The sequence below is a fragment of the Xyrauchen texanus genome, chromosome 29, assembly GCF_025860055.1.
Source record: "Xyrauchen texanus isolate HMW12.3.18 chromosome 29, RBS_HiC_50CHRs, whole genome shotgun sequence".
Classification (NCBI taxonomy): Eukaryota; Metazoa; Chordata; class Actinopteri; order Cypriniformes; family Catostomidae; genus Xyrauchen; species Xyrauchen texanus.
The window spans coordinates 31,420,735-31,443,463 of record NC_068304.1 but is presented as its reverse complement, the minus strand read 5'-3'; the positions used below and the strand labels follow the sequence as shown (position 1 = coordinate 31,443,463).

The following is a 22,729-nucleotide window of genomic DNA, read 5'->3' as shown; positions in this document are numbered from 1 at the left end:
ATTTCGAATGACATGCAAAATTTGCTTTCATCCGAAAAAAGTACTTTGGACCACTGAGCAACAGTCCAGTGCTGCTTCTCTGTAGCCCAGGTCAGGCGCTTCTGCCGCTGTTTCTGGTTCAAAAGTGGCTTGACCTGGGGAATCGCGGGGATGTTTCTACTCCAGACTCAGTCCACTGCTTCACTGAGGTCCCCAAGGTCTGGAATCGGTCCTTCTCTACAATCTTCCTCAGGGTCCGGTCACCTCTTCTCGTTGTGCAGCATTTTTTGCCACACTTTTTCCTTCCCACAGACTTCCCACTGAGGTGCCTTGATACAGCACTCTGGGAACAGCCTATTTGTTCAGAAATTTCTTTCTGTGTCTTACCATCTTGCTTGAGGGTGTCAGTGATGGCCTTCTGGACAGCAGTCAGGTCGGCAGTCTTATCCATGATTGCGGTTTTGAGTAATGAAACAGGCTGGGAGTTTTTAAAAGCCTCAGGAATCTTTTGCAGGTGTTTAGAGTTAATTAGTTGATTCAGATGATTAGGTTAATAGCTCGTTTAGAGACCCTTTTCATGATATGCTAATTTTTTGAGATAGGAATTTTGGGTTTTCATGAGCTGTATGCCAAAATCATCAGTATTAAAACAATAAAAGACCTGAAATATTTCAGTTGGTGTGCAATGAATCTAAAATATATGAAAGTTTAATTTTTATCATTACATTATGGAAAATAATGACCTTTATCACAATATGCTAATTTTTTGAGAAGGACCTGTATATAGTATACACGGAATTGCCTTCATTGATATGGGTATATAAATATGAAATTTGAGTAAACATTATAGTATTTTTAAGAGCTTTTGGTTTATTTGGTTGCATGAGTCCAACAAACATCAAGATATTCATTCAAAGTCAGGTCATTTACATTTAACATCTAACTTCTATTGAGTACAAAAGTACTGAGCTCTCGAGTCTTTCCTGTGTGTTTCGTGTAAATCTGCACTACTAGACTTTTAGATATACACACAAATGTTGTAAATAAAGTAATAAAATAAACAATTTACAGCAATGTGGACGAAAAAGAGGGAAAAGGTAATATTATAATACTACAGACCTGATGTGAAAAAACAAACAAACTAGCATTGTCTGACAGAAGGTTCACAGTCCAGCTTTGTACGCATTGATGTCAGAGTGAATTCCATGACAGTCTGTGAGTAATTAAGCAGGAATGCAGTGGTTGGGTCTTCGGGACATGATGAACCCTCTGAGACACACACACCTGTACGAGCCTTCTGTGTTCACACACCTACCATTAATACAGTCTAGTGTGTCTTCCTCCTCACACTCATCAACATCTACAGGGATACAATAACAAATGGAAGCATACATTATAATGTTATAGCTGCATCAGCACCCCCTAGTGGCAATGCAGAATACAGCACCTAACACAGTACATACGCCCTTCGGTGAACAGCAGTCAATATTGGCTGCACTACTAAAAAAATAAAAGAACATTTAAGCTAAGTCTATTTAGAAAGGGGAAAAAAGAAGACAAGCCTGCTAATAAATAGGAAGATGGTGGGAGAGAGGCAGTTGGCCCTATTTTAGAGCATGTGAGGACAAGCACCATCTCCTATCAGGCATTATTGCATCAACTCAAATGTTAAAAACCTTCAACTATTGTTCGAATGGTAGAGCATTACATCAGCAGTGTTAAAGACCTGGGTTCAAATCTAATGTTGAAACTAGAAAGTAATCGCGTTTGCGTAATAAATGACGACTGCATTTCTGAGGTAGCATTTTTGCCTCTAACTTTACATTTTAACTTCAAAATATTAAGCCCCGTACAGCTGAAAACAACTCACAACTCGTATTTAGTGCCCATATGCCAAACAACAGTTACCGCTTTGGACACTGTTGGCAGTGTTTTACATTTCATAGAGCACAGACTGATTTTAGCTATAGAAAAGCCAATGGACTGTTTCGATTTTACTGTGAGATCGGTCTGGTCAGTGAAATTGCATACTCTCAGAGTATGGGGTTGGAATTGTTTCTAATTAACATACAAATGGAAAGAGATTCACAAATAAAAAAAATGGTTCAGAAATAAATTTAATGAGATCCACAAATAAATGTTTCGCAAATATGAAATTAATTCACAAATAAAAAGAATGAGATTTACAAGTATATGTTAGGAGACTCTCAAAAATAAAGTGAATTTGTAAATAAATAAAATTAGATTTGCAAATAAAAAAATAATTTACAAAAATATTTTTTAACTCACAAACACAACCCTGTCCAGCATTCATTTGTGGATCGCTTGCTGTGCATTTGTGGACGGCAGCTCACATTTGTGAATTCTGAAACACTTCCTGTGTGAGAGCTGTGGGCAATATACAAATTGTTGGACTCCACCCATCATCTACTCAAGCCAATCAGATAACGGCTACATTACTCGGACCAATCGTAGCACGTTCTATCTTCAACCAATCACACTTCGTTTTACTATCAGGGAAAGACCAGAGTCACAGTGCTCTCATGAGCATGGAATCAAGCACTTACAGATATGCTCCAAGGCCACAAACTTTTAAAGAAATGGACGCCATCAGAGTAATACTGTGACTTCAGGTTCGCATCATTTTCTCTCAGTTATAAACATGTGTAGTGTCTTGTTAAATGTCGACAGCTAAAAATGGCCCATTTGTAGAGTGTTCTGATCATTAACTTTATAGAAAACCTGGCTGACTGTATGAGTATGCCATTTTAATTTGAACCAAATTTACTGTATTGACTGAAACTCCTAGTTACATAATGGAAAATATATGTATGTGTCATCAAAACCTTTACTCTTAATGTTACATGGCAGATCCAAACAGATACACAACTAGACACTACAAAAGATCAGTTATACAGCCTTTATAAAACATGAAAGATATTAGATGATCTTAGGAGCACAAACCATAAATGAATACCCTAGTGTACAAGATCTGCTATGCCAATAATTTGGTTTCACATTATGTTAACATAATTGTAATTTGTAAGCAAAAAAATCATGCCTTTTAGCCAACAGAATTGCTTTAAAGTGTAAAAAGGTCTTTAAAGCCTACTAATCTCAAGGTATTTGATTTGAAGGTAACGACTGTTTTTCTTCTGTGGGAGGAACTCAAAAGCGGATGTCAGGAATAATGGTGGGGACTGACAGCCTCCAGACTTTTCTCCCCAATTTGGAATGCCCAATTCCCAATGTGCTCTAAGTCCACGTGGTAGTGACTCACCTCAGTCCGGGAGGCGGAGGATGAATCTCGGTTACCTCCGCATCTGAGAACGTCAATCCACACATCATATCACATGGCTTGTTGAGCACATTACCGTGGAGACATAGTGTGTGTGGAGGCTTCACGCTATTCACCAAGGTATCCACACACAAATCACCACGTGCCCCACTGAGAGCGAGAACCACATTATAGCGACAACAAGGACGTTACCCCATGTGACTCTACCCTCCCTAGCAACCGGGCCAATTTGGTTGCTAAGGAGACCTGGCTGGAGTCACTCAGCACGCCCTGGATTCGAACTTGTGACTCCAGGGGTGGCAGTTAGCGTCTTTACTTGCTGTTAACCTTTATTTCTAATGTCTCAAATAAAGGGGGGGTCACACTAGGGTCACGCCAATTTTATTTTGGACAATGCAACGGACCAGGATATAATGTCATGCAGGAGGGCTTCTGGTGTAAGTAAATAATAAAAAAAAAATGTATATAAAAATTACAAAACATATTGTTTACTCACATTCCTGGAACAATAAAACATGCAGCTTTAAAATATGTATTCTTTATATTGAGCCAAGATGTCAGCGTGTGACACTTCAATCTTCAATTGGTCACGCATCCTCTCGTTGTACAGCTTTGCGGTTCAAAGTTCACCAAACTTTAAACTTTTTATACGCAGCATAGTATGAAATTCTTTCGCATGAATGAGATTGCATTTCCGGTCTCCCGCGTTTGGATGTTTCAATGGTAGTGAATGGAGTGCAAAGTGTCGTGTGACCACCTCTTAAAAATAATAGTTCAGAAGAAACATGATAAGTGTGAGTGAGAAACAGATCCATCCTTGAGTCCTTTTTTACTACCAATTTCCACTTTTGCTTCTACTTTTACATTCTTCTTCTTTTGCTTTTGGCAATTCTTCATGCATGTCGCCACCTTCTGGTCAGGGAGGAGAATTGATAGTGAAAGGACTAAAATATTGATCTGTTTCTTGATAGATTTAGCTACTGGAGTTGTATGGATTACTTTTATGCTGCTTTATGTCCTTTTTGGAGCTTCAAAAGTTTGGTACCAATTCACTTGCATTGTGAGGACCTTCAGAGCTGAAATATGTTCTTCAAAACATTTGTTTGTGTTCAGCAGAAGAAAGAACGTCATACACATCTGGGAAGGCATGAGGGTGGGTAAGGATGAGAGAATTTACATTTTTGGGTGAACTATTCCTTTTTGATGTCCCAAATATCTTTGTTACATTGTACATTTAGTCTTTTTTTTTCCTTTCTTGAGGTGCAAATTCTTTGGAAATCCAAATGTACACATATCGGTTATGACAATTCATCCCATTAAAACAAAAACAATAAACAAGTCTTACCTATGCAAGTCATAGTGGTGATGTCAAGCTGATAACCATCATAACAGTCACAGGTGTAACCTTCCTCGACGCGGATACAGTGGCCATTCTCACAACCCTGTAGGATGCCACACTCCTCTGAACTCAGACTTCCATATGGTTCATACCTCCCTGAAACACACAAAATGAAACAGACATTATCACAATCAAGCTTTCATTGTCTAGACTTAAAGGGTTAGTTCACCCAAAAATAAACATTCTCTCATCATTTACTCACCCTAATGCCATCCCAGATGTGTATTTCTTTCTTCTGCACAACACAAATTATGATTTTTAGAAGAATATTTCAGCTCTGTAGGTCCATACAATGCAAGTGAATGGGTACCACAAATTTGATGCTCCAAAAAGCATATAAAGGCAGCATAAAAGTAATCCATATGACTCCAGTGTTTTAATCCATATCTTCAGGAGTGATATGATAGGTGTGGGTGAGAAACAGATCAATATTTAAGTCCTTTTTCCTACAAATTCTTCTCTCTTCCCAGTAGAGGGCGATGTGCATGAAGAATGTGAATCACCAAAAACACAAACAGAGCAGGGAGGAGAATTTATAGTAAAAAAATATTACATTTATTAAATAATTAAATTTTGATCTGTTTCTCACACACACACACGCACATGCAAGCACACACACGCGCACGCACACACACACGCGCACACACACACACGCACACACACGTGCACACCTATCATATTGCTTCAGAAGACATGGATTTAACCACTGGATTTATATGGATTACTTTTATGCTGACTTATGTGATTTTTTAAACTTCAAAATGTGGCACCCATGCACTTGCATTGTAAATTTGGCACCCATTCACTAGCATTGTATAGGCCAAAAGAGCTGAGAAATTCTTCAAAAAACCCTCATTTGAGTTCAGCAGATGAAAGAAAGTCATACACATCTGGGATGGCATGAGGGTAAGTAAATGATGAGAGAATTTTTATTTTGGGGTGAACTTTTCCTTAAATATTGTGTGTTACCCAGCTTTGAACTCACGCTCATAGACTCTCCGAGGACCCTCTCCTCTATTGGGAAATATTGGGACTGGTGCCGGGGCTCTCCATGTGTCCTCCTCCTCCTCACCTTCGCTGTAGGGGGAGTTATCAGGGAGGGGGGCCAAGCTTAGTGGGAGTCCATCTGGACGGGCTGGCAGGGGTCGTGCCTCAAATGCTCGTTCACTGCGAGGATCCGAAATACCGAAGGGAGGACCGGGGGCGGTTTCGTAATCATCCTCCTCATAATAACGACTTCAAGTGGAAACACATTTCACTGGTTAGTATGATTATTCACAGTCTGATCACAGACTAGGTAATTAATATTGTTCCAATGTGAAAATCTGACCAAAATTTTATTGGCTCAGAATTTCAAAACCTAGTGAGCCGACTACCTAGACAGCATTTAAGATATAATAGGCACATTCTTAGCAAAAAGGCTCTAAGGTGCCGTTCACGCTGAATGTGTTTTGGTCAATTCGCTCTGTTTTTTGAATGCTTTCCTCTGTAAACCTGCGCTTTGATGTCTTTTGATATACACAAAACTAACAAACTATTTTACCCAATACAGTATTTGTATGTGCAATGGTATTAGTTATTAAAGTAACGAAATAACGTAAAATTGGAAACAATTGTGAGTCGTGTCTCTTGTGTACATAGACAGCAGTCTATGTGGGCAGTACATAAGAAGGGAGCTCACTAGGTTTAGGAACAGAGCACTCTATGTTATTTTTCTGCCACTTGTCTCATAACTAACTTTAATAATGATATAAAGAATTAGTCCATTAAGCAATTGTACTTATGTGTACCCTGTGGCTGGCTGTCTGTAGGGGGAGTCTGGGAGTCCATATGAAGTGGGTGGTCTGGCTCTCAGCCCAGACCTCCGTCCACCTGCCCCCACATTGCTGTAGTCATCGTAGTCAGTAGGGGGGTACTCTGGGCGTCCAGGCAGTGGTTCGGGATACTCAGGGGGGCCGTAAGGTGGGCGGTATCCTCCTCTTCCAGGTCCAGGGCCGAAGCGCTCATAATACAGAGGGGAGTAAGGAGGAGGACCCAGCTCAATACACAGAGACTCATAGGCCTCTAATCAGGAGTAAACAACACATTAATGACATCATGACAGAGATAAAACCTGCTGGATAATCTACAGTACCTTAAGATGGTAGCGTGTTTCTAGATAGTCTAAGCACATGGCTACAGTCACCAAAAACTGTATGACCAGTTGGTATTTGTTGTGTTGCTGGTCCAAGATGGTGTATCAAACTTTACCAGCTTTTACCAGCTAATGACCAGCTAAAAACAAGCCATTGTGTCCAGTACATATACTGTACCACAGCTACAAACTTAAGATGGATTTTCCAACAGGGAAGATTGATCAGAGGAAAATAACAGATAGAATAATTGCGTATATCGTTGTGTGTACCTTCGTCTCTGCGAGGGCAGAGGGCACATTTTAAACTCCAAGCCTCTCCATACAAACAGCAGCACTCAGTGAAAGTCAACCGAGCTCCTAATAAAGGACTCTGACACACCAGACTAGCTGTGACATGTCGCCAACATAAATTTAAGTTCTCATCTGAGAAAAAGACAAAACAAAAATCAAAGATGACAAGCACATCAATAAACTACAATACACTGTTAGGAACAAAAATGTCCTGTAACCCTGCTGAAAAAACAAGGGAGCAAAGGGACATCCTATAGCTTAGGCAGACATGGGACATTTGTAATCAATACTTATATTATAATTAATAATGTTATTTTAACATGGCTGTCTGTGAATGGATGATGCTGGCCATTTCAGCTTTACAGAATATATATATAAATAAATACAAATAATGCAAAATACAGTTTCATGGCCTGTACATTTTCTCAATTTACTTGCTATTGACATGAATGGCAAAAAGTCAATTTTGGCACCTGTGTGTTTTCCTGCATCTCTTACCTTCTGTGAGGCCACTTGTGTTGATGCATTTGTGCTGTGTGTCATCCAACACTAGAGGGGGCTCACATGTGCAGTAATATGTGCCCAGTGTGTTAACACATGTACCACCAGGACAGACATTCTCATTGTCACATTCATTATTATCTACAAAAAGAGAAAAAGAGACAAAAACAAAATAACTTGCAACAGATTCCAATAATGTTAACAATTAATTCAACGATTAAATCAAAGTTAAAGATATGACACTCTAATAAGCATAAAATACATAGAAATATTGGGTGACCTAGTCTAATTTATAGTCATTTTAATTGAATTGAACTACTTATCAATATACTTGATATTTACAAATCATCATTTCAATCAACTTTAAAAAAATATATATTTATATATCAAAAATGTCTAAAACTAACTATAAGTGTTTCAACATAAGCCTTTAAATTGAACAGCTTTTTGAGCTTTAACTTGTAGTGTATATGATAATAAGTTGTATGATGTTTTGAAGACGGACCGATGCACTCCAGCAGCTCTATGTCATAGAAGAATCCGCTGGGGCAGTAACAGGCATATCCAGGAATGTTGTTGACACACACTCCACCCTTACACACCTCTGGATCAAACAGCTTACACTCATCCACATCTGTTTGGAAGTCAACCACGCTCAGATTAGAAAGAACAAACACTGAAAGAGATTTATGGGACGTTTTTATGAGCTTAAACAGTGTCAGTGTATTTGTCAAATCAAATTTTTCACCCTTGTAGCTGAATGCTCCTGTTTCTGCGGTAACATAGCCCCTTCCATTGGGACACAATGATTGGAATTCCACTAAAAAGAGAGAGTTATTGATTAAATGAGCTGATGACAATGCAAAACTCACACACATTTGACATGGTGCAAAAACATCCAAAAAAATAAAATAGCAAAAACTCTATAAGCATTTCTTATGTGTGTCAATGTGTATGTTTACACTCTTAGCTATAGTTTATGGAAAAAAAAATTTGTTTTATAAAAATGCAACAATATAAGTCTATGTCCCCGTGTGTGTGTGTTTGTTTTCACCTGTTCTGGACTCAGGGCAGATGTCATACTGGCAGAGGTGGCCCCAGCCTTGTCCAATAGTACAGCAGCATTCCTGCAGAGTGGTGTTCTGTTTCAATATCTTGCATGAGTATGGCTGAGAGATGCCGTAGTAACACTCTCTCAGTTCTCCAGGCCGAGACTGTGGCAAAGAGCTAGATCCTGACCCAGAGGACCCACTGGAACCATGTCCACCAGAGGAAGACGAGGATCCACCAGACTGAACCAGCTGACCTGTGATAAATCCATGCACATCAATCCTGAAGTACAAAATCTCACATAATAAAACTGTAACAAAGTCCACATTTCCATAAACATATCCTTTTTTTTTAATGTGGTACATAAGCATAATGTACATTTAAGAAATTAAAACCTCCTCCACAGTCTAAAAAGAACATTAATTAAAACTAAGGTGCAAAAACATGTGGTTCTTAAATCCTTGGATTTCTGTTGTCTGAAACCTTAAAAGACACATTGAAGAAATAGTTCCTCAGAAATGAAATTCATCATTTACTTACCCTCATGCCATCCCAGATGTGCATGACTTTCTTTCTTCTGCTAAATATACAGTAAATTAATATTTCTAGAAGAATATCTCGGCTCTGCAGGTCCACACAATGCAAAAGAACATGTCTAAAACTTTGAAGCTCCAAAAAGCACATAAAGTCAGCATAAAAGTAATCCAATTATTTCCTGGAGACACAGTGTGCTGGATCTTTTGCTATATATTTTCATCACATGTTTCACCTGCTTGCTTACTGGTGTTTTGAATCCAGCTTTGCAAAGAAAGCAGCCTCTCTCCACTCTTTCTCTTTCTGTCTCATCCTGTTTTAAGATCCGTGCATCTTATGTTGCTTGTTGACCGCGGAGACATAGCGAGTGTGGAGGCTTAATGCTATTCTCCGCAGCACCCACGCACAACTCACCACGCACCCCACCGAGAGCGGACCACATTATAGCGACCACAAAGAGGTTACGCACAGAGTGTTTTACTATTCATCGTGTCTTGATCGCTTTGACGTTGTGGATAAAAAGCATCTGCAATGTGAACATTTGAAAATATATTTCTTTCTCCAGAAAAGCACCTCAGCCCGGAGGGCAAAGGGGAAGTGGCTTGGGCCACTGAGCCACTCCCCTGTGCATGTTTCTGCATATGACTCCAGTGGTTAAATCCATGTCTTCAGAAGCGATATGAGAGGTTTCGGTGAGAAACAGAAACATTTCTAAGTCTTTTATATGTAATATATATATATATATATATATATATATATATATATATATATATATATATATATATATATACACTTTCAAACAGCCCTCCTAAGCGCTCTTCTTTTGCTTTTGGCGATTCGCATTATTCCTGCATATCGCCACCTACTGGGCAGGGAGGAAAATTATTGTAAAAAGCACTTAAATATTGATCTGTTTCTCACCCATAGATCAATATGAGAAGCTACCATACACTTCTCAAGACATGGATTTAACCACTGGAGTTATCTGTATAACTTTTACTATTACTTTTGCCTTTATGTGCTTTTTAAGTTTCAAAGTTTGGATCCCATTGACTTGCATTGTTTGGAGGTACAGAGCTGAGATATCCTCCTAAAATCATAATTTGTGTTCAATAGAAGAACGTCATACATAATAAGTGAGAGAATTTTCATTTTTGGGTGAACTACTGTATTCCTTAAACTGCTCCTATTCAGTTACAAAAAATAATTCTTACAAACTAACCATACAAACACTAGAGGGCAGCAGTGAAACTGATCAGACTTGTGTCTGTGTGATTGTGTGTGATTGTTTGTGTCTGTGAATTACCTGAGCTCGCTCTGTTCACACACTGCCCAGAGTGCGGCTCAAATTCCTCCTGCCCATTCTCACACTCGCACATAAAAGATCCCTCTACATTCCAGCAGCGCGCAGATCTACACACCCCCTGCATCCTCTCACACTCGTTTATGTCTTCATAGAACAAGGCCGAGAGTGACATACAAGAGAGAGATTGAAGAGAGAGATTTTTTAAATTTTTTATAAGAATACATTTTGCATGTGGGCAACTGTCCTGCAGACATTGATAGAGTTTAACAGTGTGCATGTGTGTGTTAGCGTGGCTCACCCACACACGCCTGCCCATCGCCTGTGGACTCATAGCCCTGGTCACAGATACACTGATATGTGCCAATCAGATTCTGACAGAAGGTGTGGGGTCCACACACTGTCTCATTGGCACACTCGTTGATGTCTGATAAAGAGAGAGAGAGAGAGAGAGAGAGAGAGAGAGAGAATTCATTTTCATTCTGCACATTTATACAGAGCATGTATGCATCTACACACTATATATTTACAAAGCATGAGCTGTTACCCTCTGGTAGACAGTAAAGGTTGCTTATGTGCAGGTATGACCATTTTAAGAAAAACTTGTATGCCTACTTAAATTACTTATAAAAAGACGCAGATGTAAAATAGATATATTTTGGGAGACACATCCATTTCCTGAAGGATTTTGATTTTAGGTATTTGGTGGGTCTGTATACAGTACTGTTGTAAGGCATTAAATTAGGTATATTTAATGTCTTTGTATTGAGTTGTATATTTTTCATGATTTTATTGTGAGATTGTTTTGCATGTACTATTACTTACATGTGAATTACATTTAATTTAGCACGGCTGCTTCTTGGTAAACCACAGATTAAGTATGTTCTTTCTATTGGTACTTGATTTATGCACTCAACAGCTTACCCATACACTCTCCTGTGGCAGTGATGTGGTATCCAGGCTCACAGGATGCCACACAGTGGAAAGATCCAATGGTGTTCTCACAGCGCTGGGATCCACACACTGCCCCCTCTGAGTCCTCACACTCATTCACATCTGCAGAAAAAAAGAAGAGCTTGAATTAAGTACCACCCCACACATGCACTGAACCTGCAACTGCATTTTGATTTTGTTCATTCACTGCTTCCGTTGATTTGGCACCTGATTCATTATGCTTTTTTAGCATATTTGTGATTGACAGTGGATGTGTTTAAGTTTATACCTAGACAGGCTGTTTTCTCTGGATTGGTAGTAAAGCCGGTTTGGCAGTGGCACAGGAATGAACCCTTTGTGTTGGCGCAGCGGCCACTCTGGCAAACTCCCTCGCGTGCGCACTCATCAACATCTGGTAACAAACCAGCATGACATCATCCCAAGCACAATTCATCAGTGAAACATTTGTATTCCTGACAATATGCTGTCTGCTGTAATGCTGGAGGATTCAAATCATCAGGTATGATGCAGATTGACATGAATGCAATAAAACTTGAACATGAAACATGAAACACTAATTTCTTGTATCATAGGAGACTTTTTTTCCAGTGAATAACAACTTATATTTTGGTCTGTTCATCACACAAATCTATAGTAACTGTATGCTTGCATCGTAAGGAAAAGAGCAGCATGAACATTCTTTGAAATTTGTTCGAATTTGTTCGACAGGAAACAGAAAGTCACAGGGGTTTGGAAAAACATGACTGCGCATAAATGATAGCAGACTTTTGCCTTTAACCCCATGGCTTTAAACCCTTTAAACAATGAAAATGTATACAATTCATTATTATCGTGCATCTTGATTTTTATCTAAATGGGTTTGTGACTTATTGAAAAGAAAAATGTCCAAGTTGGCTTCAGGCTTTTGAATAATTTGCTTTTGCAAATAGAATAATTTTATCCAAGAAGAAAAAAAACACTTCACATTTGAGAAATCTTTTGCAACAAAACTCCCTTTTGACTACTGAGAAATTCAGAGAAACTTTAACCATGTAGTCTCATACCTTGGCAGGACGTCCCGTTAACGCTGCTCTTGAAGCCTTGGGCGCAAACACACATATAGGAGCCGTCTGTGTTCACACACTCGCCGCTTGGAAAACAGAAATCCCCTTCCAGACACTCATTAACGTCTGAGCCAGAATGATGACAGAATGGTAAAGTGGGAGAAATTTGTTAAAAAGCAAACTCAGAGTCAGATAATGCATTCAAATAGGAAAATAACACATTATATGATACTCTAAGCAGCCTGATAAGGCTTATGTTGTAGGTTTAAACCTGGAGCAATTCAAATGTAGTAAATTAATGGTTTCTCACTTGCAGGACATTCAGAAACTCATGTACATATACAAATACATTTGAGAAATGCTGTGTATTATTACATACTGTAGATGCTGAGTACACTTAATTAGACCTCATGGATTATGGAGTCTTGTAACACAACTCTCTGGAATACTCAATTCTGATTGGTCAAAGCTAAGCAGATCATTTCAACTTAATTAAAAAAAATTTTATTTTTTTCTTGGTAAGTAGTCATGTTATAAGTGAAATAATGTATAGTAAATTAAGTCTTTATTCCAAAATAAAGCCCCTTAATGTGATACCAGTCTCCCCTGCTCTGCTTTATTTTGACATAATGGCCGACTGTAAAACATATTTGTTTTTACTGTCTCTGACCTCGGCACAGGCCACGGGCACTGACTGCCCGGTATCCTGGTAAGCAGTCACAGCGATAAGAGCCATCCGTATTCACACACACACTCTGTGACCCACATATCTGAGTGCTAAGACATTCATCAATGTCTGAAGAGAGAAGAAACAAGAAGCGCTGTGACAATGTCTTTCCATTAGAACACTGTTCAACAGAGGTAGAAAGCTCAACATTGGGAAGTAAGTGATCTAAAAGTGATAGCTCAACCAAAAATGAAAATTCTGTAATCATTGACTCACACTCATGTTGTTCCAAACCCATATGACTTTCGTTCTTCCGTGGAACACAAAAATAGATGATTTTGCTATGTTTACACCACTCCATCAAACAGACTTTCAAAAACAATCCATAACTGGATACTTTGGAAATCAATGATGTTAGGAAACTGAAAACATGACTGTCTTTCTTTTGCTAAACACAAATAAAGATCTTAGAAGAATATCTCAGCTCTGTAGGTCCATACACAGCAAGTCAACAAGGTCCAAAACTTTGAAGCTTAAAAAGCACATAAAGGCAGCATAAAAGTATTCCATATGACTCAAGTGTTTAAATCCATGTCTTCAGAAGAGATATGATAGGTGTGATTGAGAAACAGATAAATGTTCCTTTTAAGTCCATTTTTATACTTTAAATCACTCCTCCTAAGCATTATTCTATCTTGAGAGTTCTTCTTTTATATATGGTGATTCACATTCTTCACACATATCGCCACCTACTGGGCAGGGAGGATAATTCTTTTGTAAAACGTACTTAAATGTTGATATACTTCTCACCCACACCTATCATATCGCTTCTGAAGACAAGGATTTAACCACTGGAGCCGTATGGATTAATTTTATGCTGCCTTTATGTGCTTTTTGGATCTTTAAAGTTTTGGACCATGATGACTTGCATTGTATTGAGCTACAGAGCGGAGATATTCTTCTAAAAATCTTCACTTGCATTTAGCAGAAGAAATAAATTCATTCCCTTGATTGAGGGTGAGCAAACGAGAGAATTTTTATTTTTGAGTGAACTACCATACATACATACACATATAATCCCATATAGGTATTGCACTTTTTGCTTGGGAATAGCAGACATAAATTGTCCATACTATCAGACAGATATCACTGAAATAGGTGTCCGGAGAATTCACAGCCATCTCCGTTACACCTCCAATCATATAAACATTATTGTAAAATAGATATGTAACAAGAGCTTACCTATAAGTGTTTATATAACTATCGCTGTCTTTGAAAGGTTTTGAGACTCTGCACTCCCACTGACCCCTTTTATTTGCTTTCTCACTCTCTCTCATTGTCTGCGTGATGCAAACATAAACTTTAGATGGAAATATATAATTGCACCCAAATGTGGCTGAGATTTGAGCCCTGCCATCTGCAGGCCATATGCCCCCTTCACACTCCACTCTTTATTGATAGAGGGGGGAAGGAAGAGAGAGAGATGAGGAGAGATAGAGAGATAAAGAGTCTATCCCTGGAGGTATGAGGCTCCGTTGTACTGACACACATTAGATGCTTTTCATTTGCCAAAGCCAACTTTCTTCTTTATATTCTTTATTCCGTCGCAAGAGGGTCTGAGCTAGCAAAGCAGCTGTTTATACTCAAAGAACTTCAACAAGACTTGAACACCGCAAAAATCGTTTACTTAATCAGTTGATGCAAGTTTTTGTCCTGTTCTCTGGTAGAAAAGATACATCGAAATATCCTTAAAAGGATAGTTCAGCCTAATATAACAATTCTGTCATAATTTACTCACTCTCATGTTGTTCCAAACCCATATGACATTATTTCTTCTGTGGAACGCAAAAGGAGATGTTTGGCAGAATGTCTGAGCTGTTCACTTCCGTACAATGTAAGCAGATGGCAGTCAGAGGCTGACCAGCTCTGGAAAAAAAGCTCCTTAAAGCACCATAAAAGTAGTCCTTATGACTCGTGTAATATATTCTGAGACTTTTGAACCCATATACTAGTTTTGTGTGTGTAAAAGACAAACAATTAGCCTGAAAATCTTGCTTGACAGCCATTGTCACTATTCACTTCCATTGTATGGAAAATAGCAGCTTGGACATTGTACAGTAAATAATTCCTTTGTGTTCCACAGAAGAAAGTCATACAAGTTTGGAACAACATGAAGGTATATAAATGATGAAAGAATCTTCATTTTTATGGTGAACTATCCCTTTAAAACAAGATACTTTTACTTGAAAAAAGTAAACAAACAACCAAACAAAAACAAATAACAAAATTGGCAGAATATGACAATATATCTTGGATTACATGTATTTTACATTATGTTTATGTTTATCTTTCTTTGTCCTTTAACCCAAAATGCTAATTTTTATCTTGTTTTAAGTATAAACCTCCCTAAATGTTCTTAGATTTATGCTTCAAACCTGAAAAACTTGTTGCTGACAGTTATTAAAAAAATAAATAATAATAATCTGAAACAAATCTAAATCCATCCATCTATCCATCTTCAACTGCTTATACGAAGTCGGGTCGAAGGGGCAGCTGCTCCAGCAGGGGGCCCCAAACTTCCATATCCCGAGCCACATTAACCAGCTCTGACTGGGGGACTCTGAGGCGTTCCCAGGCCAGTGTGGAGATGTAATCTCTCCACCTAATCCTGGGTCTTCCCCGAGGCCTCCTCCCAGCTGGACGTGCCTGAAACACCTCCCTAGGGAGGCAGCCAGGGGGCATCCTTACCAGATGCCCAAACCACCTCAACTGACTCCTTTCAACGCAAAGGAGCAGCGGCTCTACTCCGAGCTCCTCACGGATGACTGAGCTCCTCACCCTATCTCTAAGGGAGAAGCCCGCCACCCTTCTGAGGAAACCCATTTCGGCCGCTTGTACTCGTGACCTAGTTCTTTCGGTCATGACCCAGCCTTCATGACCATAGGTGAGGGTAGGAACAAAAATTGACCGGTAGATCGAGAGCTTTGCCTTCCGGCTCAGCTCTCTTTTCGTGACAACGGTGCGATAGAGCGAGTGCAATACCGCCCCCGCTGCCCCGATTCTCCGGCCAACCTCCCGCTCCATTGTCCCCTCACTCGTGAACAAGACCCCCAGGTACTTGAACTCCTTCACTTGGGGCAATACCTCCTTCCCTACCTGGAGTACGCACTCCATCGGTTTCCTGCTGAGAACCATGGCCTCAGATTTAGAGGTGCTAATCCTCATCCCAGCCGCTTCACACTCGACTGCCAAGCGATCCAGTGAGAGCTGAAGGTCATGGACCGATGATGACATGAAGACAACATCATCTGCAAAAAGCAGCGATGAGATCCCCAGCCCACCGAACCGCACACCTTCCCCACCCCGACTACGCCTCGATATCCTGTCCATGAATATCACAAACAGGATTGGTGACAAATCTAAATATTACATGCAATTATGCCTTTCAAGTAAATATATCTTATTTTAAGGATGTTTAGACAATAATACTGATTAAGAAAATGCTTTTTTGCAATGACACTTTTGAACAATTTAATATATGGTTGCACGAAATAGTATTTAATTCAGCAATAATGTATGTATGAGAGACATGCTATATTGTATCTATAATCATGGCTGAAGAGTATTGTTAGGCACAACGCAAAGCAGAGTATATTCACAATATGGCACAGCCTCCAGTGCCTTAGTGCCTTTTATTAAATACGTACCACATAATAAAAAATCAAGAACATAAAAGCCATGCATCTGATAGAAAACTTTGTCCCTGAAAGTAAACAGTAAACAGAATGTTGCTATACTACAATAATAACAGCCAGCTATGGATGCTGCATAGTGATACAAATAGAAGCTCGGTGAAGAGGTCATACCTGTGCTTTATCGTGAATAAAACACAGCTATTGACCAATCATCATCAAAGGCTGTAACTATCCATTTTAAGTATTAAAATGTATTAAAAGTGAATCAGTGGTTTTTATGGGCTGAATCAGATGTCTGAAATGCCAGTGGTTGCGGTCTGTGTTTTGTGATTAAAGGCTCATCTAACCTGTGCAGCGTCCATTCTGCATGCTGTGGCCATCTCTGCAGGGAACACACTCGTACGAGCCCGGAGAATTCATGCACTGCTGACCGGGACACTGCAGTGGGTCCAAACATTCATCAATGTCTAATAAAGACAGATGTAAAATAAAATATGTAAAGCTTGTGTTAGTGCAGTTAAATAAGCTGAAAGACATCATAAAATAATGAGTGATCTCTTACCTGAGCAAATGCCATCCTGTAGCTGGAAGCCTGCAGCACACACGCATCTAAAACTGCCTGGCGTGTTCTTGCATTGGCCATTAGTGCACAGTGTGGGATTTTTGCTACATTCATCTTTGTCTGAAAAGTGAGACAAACCCATCTGACTCACAATTTATTTTGAGGGGTTTTGGAAGGGTTATTTGGCAGATGCTGATAACTGATAGCTTTAACGGCTTAATGTAATGTGACAACTGCAGGGACAACTGTAAGTAATTCATTTGTACATTTTTGGAGAGTATAGACAGTGGCTCTGTCACTGTTCAAGGCTCAAAACATTACTCTTTGTATTTTTATGTGCAAACCGTTACCGAGTTAGTAACATTAACTCGACCAAAAGTGAGAGTGGGGCTGGATTTTCTGTTTGACCAACCAATGAAAGATGGGGGGAGGGTTTGGGAAGCCCATTTGGAAATAATATATTTTTGAAATTCCATTTGCTGCCACTAGTAGCGCAAAAATGACACACTTCTAACAGACATAGAAAACCTAAACTCTTCTACTCAAAACCATGTAGATGAACAGGAAGTGATACCTTGACAATAGCCATTAAGAACCTCAAAGCCCGGCTGGCAGGAGACACATTTGAAGGAACCGGCCGAGTTAACGCACAGTTTTCCTGGGCACTGAAGTCCATTCTCACACTCGTTCACATCTAAAACAGAGAAAGAAACATCGTAATTGAATAAATGACACATCTTCAAATTACCTTTGAGGGCAAAATCTAAACAACGCCATTGAAATGTTGAGTTTTGTGTTGAACATTGAAATGTTGAGAAAGTTTGATGTACTACAAACAGGGTTATGTGATGCAGCACGTACCTTTGCAGATATTTCCATCCAGTTTGAATCCAGACCAACACACACAGCTGTAACTACCCAAGGTATTCTCACAGTGTCCATTAGCACACAGTGCAGGAGTCTGACGACACTCATTGATATCTAAGACAATAAAATGAGACACATTCATAATAAGTTTTCCATGCTGGAAAATACTTCTCAAAATTTCAGAACAGCAGTTTTGTAGTTACCTGAGCATGCTCCATTTTTAATGCTAAATCCAGGCCTGCAGGAAACACACCTATAAGATCCCTGAGAGTTCACACACTCCTGACCAATACACTGAGATGGATCTTCACACTCGTTCACATCTGAAACATGCGACCACACACGCAAACAAACACACATAAACATGAGTTACCTTAAAATCAGACCAGACACAGAAACACACTCTCATTACACAGATCACAACTAGTTTTGTATGAAATTCAATACCTGCGCAGGTGTTACCCTGCAGCCTGTATCCCGTTCTGCATTCACACCTAAAACTGCCAGGTGTGTTCTCACATCGACCGTTTGAACAAGGAGGAGATGTCTGGTGACATTCATCAATATCTGAACAGAAAATGCATCTTGCTATCATGTAATCTATGCATTTCAGAGTCATAATTTCTCTTGCTGATGGTTTGTAAGCTTTTAAATAGTCATTGCTTCTGTACCTGAGCATCTTCCATTGACAAGACGAAAGCCAAGTCTGCATGACTCACACCTGTACGAGCCTTGAGAGTTCACACACTCCTGAAAAGGACACTGCGATAGGTCCTGACACTCATCTACATCTGCAATATACACATCCAGCCATCAGCATACAGTTTTAAGTTTTCCAATGAAAAGTAGATATTTGTCAATATTTGGTCATGCCATTGTCATTAATTTTAGTCCATTTTAGACATATACTGTAAATGAAGGTAAAAAAAGAACAGTTATATTTACGATTATGTGCAAAAAGACAAAACATTAACCCAATATTCAAACTTAATTTTTTTTTTATTTAAGCATGTATCAAACACATAAAATATAAACAAACTTTAAAAAATATATATAATTTTTTTTTATTTTCTCCTCTTTTCTCCTCAATTTGTAATGCCCAATTCCCAATGAGCTCTAAGTCCTCAATGTGGCATGGTGACTCGCCTCAATCCGAGTGGTGGGGACGAATCTCCACCTCCACCTCTGAGACCGTCAATCAGCGCATCTTATCACGTGGCTTGTTGAGCACGTTAACGCAGAGACCTAGCACGTGTGGAGTCTTCACGCTATTCTCCACGGCATCCACGCACCCCACTGAGAGCAAGAACCACATTATAGCGACCACAAGGAGGTTAACTCAACGAGAGTCTACCCACCCCAGCAACCGGGCCAATTGGTTTCATAGGAAGCCTGACTGGAGTCACTCAGCACGTCCTGGAAACATTTCTGTTTTTAATAGGGCTGTCGATTTAACACATTAATTCAGTGCGATTCATTTGACTAAAAATAACGCGGTAAAAAAATTTGCGCCATTAATGCCCCCGGACCGTAATATGGAAGATTCCTAAGAAATGCAAGCTTGTAGTACCATCTGTTTACTCCAGAGGGCAGTAAGTGAAACTTCAGCTGCATGGCAATGCGCAGTTTATATAATGAAGAAAAACACCCTTGAGCAGCAGAACAACACAAACAGGCGTTACGTTCTTGCGTTCAAAACACTTGATGGAGCGCAAATCCGAACTAAGGGATTTCAAGATGTGTTCTAAGTATTAAACTATATTTAACTTGACACAGTGACCTAAATATTTTATGTTTATGTGCAACGCATCCAAGACGCTACACAAGTGTTCATTGACGGGTCCTTAAACAAGTCCTCATAATAAATCTCAAACTGATTGACAAATTCACTTGCGAATTGGATTGCTGTGAACTGTATGCCAATGATTGGCTTATGTTCAATAATATGGTAGTAAACAATACATTGTATTTCTTAAGCCGCTTTTTGTATTGCCTTATCAATGATTAACTCTTCTGCCACAAGAATGTAATTCATTTTAATTATCGGATATTTTATTTTTATATATATATATATATATATATATATATATATATATATATATATATATATATATATATATATATAGTATATATATATATATATATATATATATATATATATATATATATATATATATATATATAATAAGTGATTAATTAATTGGGACACCATGTAATTAATTTGATTAAAAAATTGTAGCCCTAGTTTTTAATCATTAGTTATTTTGAGAACTGGGCATCTGGGCAAGAAAAGTACAAGCGGCATAAAAGTACTGCTCCTATCTACTTGTATGGGGAAAAAGGGAAAACTCCAAAACAATAGGTCAAGATTATGATCAAAGAACATATTTCAAATAAACAATAAAATCTGATAACAATGGTATCATTAATTGTGCTTCGTTGGCTCTGATCATGCTGAAAAACTCAATGATGATGTGCATGCGCTTTCTTGAGTTGACTGACTGACAATGTCTATATCTAAAAGGAGATTGGCCCTTTTACCTGCAAGGCGGGACTTCTTTTTCTACAGGCACCATATTGGGTGTTCAAATTTCTTCCATTCTCTTCCAAATTTCAGTCTCGGGCTAAAAAGTCTCTGATAAAAGTAACCAGACAGACACACTCTTTGCAACTCTTTTCATCTTACCCACACAGGTGTTTGCCTGGAATCTGTATCCGGTTCGACACGTACATCTGTAGCTGCCTGGTGTGTTCTCACAGCTACCCTCTGAACAGGGGGATGGGGTCCGACGGCATTCATCAATATCTGAAAAAGAAAAAGACATTCTTTACTTTGGAACAGTTGCTTTTATAATACTTAAAAGAATATTTACCTTCAATCGATTGATATTGCTGTGCTGTCTATTACCTGAGCATTGTCCATTGAGTAGGTCAAAGCCAGGCTTACAGGAAACACACCTATATGACCCCTGAGAGTTCACACACTCCTGGCCCGGGCACCGAAGAGGGTCAACACACTCATCTTTGTCTAAACATAAAAAAATACCATATAAAATTAATCTGAATTAATTCTTATAAATTCAAATTTTCAAAGGAGATAGAAAACGCATTATTTTCCAAATCAGGTTCTATAATGTAATGTAAAAGGCAAAGACAAATTTAAGCAAGCATTGTGCGTGAACTTTTTTAATCAATTACCTATACAGGTGTTCTCCTCAAGCTTGAATCCAATTCTGCACACACACCTGAAGCTGCCACGTGTGTTCTCACAGCCGCCGTTAATACAGGGATTGGGCACCTGACGGCACTCATCAACATCTGTAAAACCAATTATATTGATCAACAGTGAGGCACTTACAATGGAAGTGAATGTGGCCAATTTTTAGAGGGTTTAAAGGAAGAAATATGAAGCTTATCATTTTATAAAAGCACTTCAATTAATTACACTTTTAGAACTCATGTATTATTTGAGGTTTGAAGTTTAAAATTTTATTAAATTGTAATATTTACAGTCATTTTAGGGTTTGTTGACATTACAACGTCATGGTAAAAAAGTTGTAAAATTGGCTATAACTTAAATCAGAAATGTAAGTAAGTGATTTTATCACACTAAAATCATGTTAACACAGATATTCCTTTAATTTAAAGGGAAAACAAGTACATTTTTTGTACCCCACTGGCAAATAGTTCACTATATTTTATAAAAAATGACTTAAAATCTTATGTGACTGCTTAAAAGTAAACACATCTTGTTTTAAGGATGTTTAAAAAAAAAGAAAACACACACTGGAGTGTATTGAAAGAATAGAATGTGTCTAACCAATACACTGTGTCCGCTGCAAGTTGGTCTGGTATCCTGATGGGCAAACACAGTGGAAACTGCCTGCTGTATTCTCACACTTTCCCACAGAGCACGGTCTGGGTGTTAACTGGCACTCGTTTATGTCTGAGTGTATGAGAAAGAGAGAGAGAGAGGGAGAGAGAGATGACATGGTTTGATCATTGCTTTTCACCAAACAGATATTGTGGTACTTCTAATATTGCTGTCTCCTGTTTGATACATTGCTTGTGCTTTTCCACATATGTAAGTCATTTTGAATAAAGGCATCTGCTAAATGATTAAGTGCAAATGTACTGTAAACGTAACTGAACATGAATCACTACTGTGTTGTGCACAATCACCATAACCCTCATTGGCTTTTTTATTTGCCAATGTATGTAAAGTATCTGAACTAGCTGACCTATCAGTTAAGCCTCTCCCTGACCTTTAACCTTTAAAAGCTTTGGAAGCACCAAAGAGAGAAAAATGAGTTCTTTCACAGTGGCAAATATTGGCGAGTCATGGAGAGCGGAAACACTTTGGAAAAAGGCCCTGAAACCCTTAAGCATGTTTTATGAATTTCTATATTTCTTCATGAGATATTTATAAAAGCAGCAAATTTTTATATAACT

At 38.7% G+C, this 22,729-nt stretch overlaps 1 protein-coding gene across 4 annotated transcripts in view; it reads right to left on the bottom strand.

The window, feature by feature from the left end:
- Nucleotides 1-696: 696 nt before the first annotated feature.
- Nucleotides 697-22,729, bottom strand: part of LOC127622900 (latent-transforming growth factor beta-binding protein 4-like) — a 62,080-nt gene continuing 40,047 nt past the window's right edge. For 2 of the 4 annotated variants that reach the window (XM_052097051.1, XM_052097052.1), the window contains 26 exons: nt 22,098-22,223; nt 21,476-21,595; nt 21,186-21,305; nt 20,964-21,083; nt 18,949-19,068; nt 18,725-18,844; nt 18,481-18,600; nt 18,272-18,391; nt 17,985-18,104; nt 17,411-17,530; nt 17,196-17,315; nt 13,157-13,282; nt 12,487-12,612; nt 11,712-11,834; nt 11,414-11,545; nt 10,791-10,916; nt 10,493-10,636; nt 8,657-8,908; nt 8,351-8,422; nt 8,108-8,236; nt 7,600-7,743; nt 7,081-7,233; nt 6,467-6,740; nt 5,662-5,912; nt 4,623-4,772; nt 697-1,339 (listed from right to left, as the gene is read on the bottom strand). In XM_052097051.1, the coding sequence (XP_051953011.1) occupies nt 1,203-1,339; nt 4,623-4,772; nt 5,662-5,912; nt 6,467-6,740; nt 7,081-7,233; nt 7,600-7,743; nt 8,108-8,236; nt 8,351-8,422; nt 8,657-8,908; nt 10,493-10,636; nt 10,791-10,916; nt 11,414-11,545; nt 11,712-11,834; nt 12,487-12,612; nt 13,157-13,282; nt 17,196-17,315; nt 17,411-17,530; nt 17,985-18,104; nt 18,272-18,391; nt 18,481-18,600; nt 18,725-18,844; nt 18,949-19,068; nt 20,964-21,083; nt 21,186-21,305; nt 21,476-21,595; nt 22,098-22,223 (3,665 nt within the window). In that variant the 3' untranslated portion in view covers nt 697-1,202. The remainder of the gene's footprint in view (nt 1,340-4,622; nt 4,773-5,661; nt 5,913-6,466; nt 6,741-7,080; nt 7,234-7,599; nt 7,744-8,107; nt 8,237-8,350; nt 8,423-8,656; nt 8,909-10,492; nt 10,637-10,790; nt 10,917-11,413; nt 11,546-11,711; nt 11,835-12,486; nt 12,613-13,156; nt 13,283-17,195; nt 17,316-17,410; nt 17,531-17,984; nt 18,105-18,271; nt 18,392-18,480; nt 18,601-18,724; nt 18,845-18,948; nt 19,069-20,963; nt 21,084-21,185; nt 21,306-21,475; nt 21,596-22,097; nt 22,224-22,729) is intronic. The other 2 variants (XM_052097054.1, XM_052097055.1) reach the window with 2 other exon arrangements.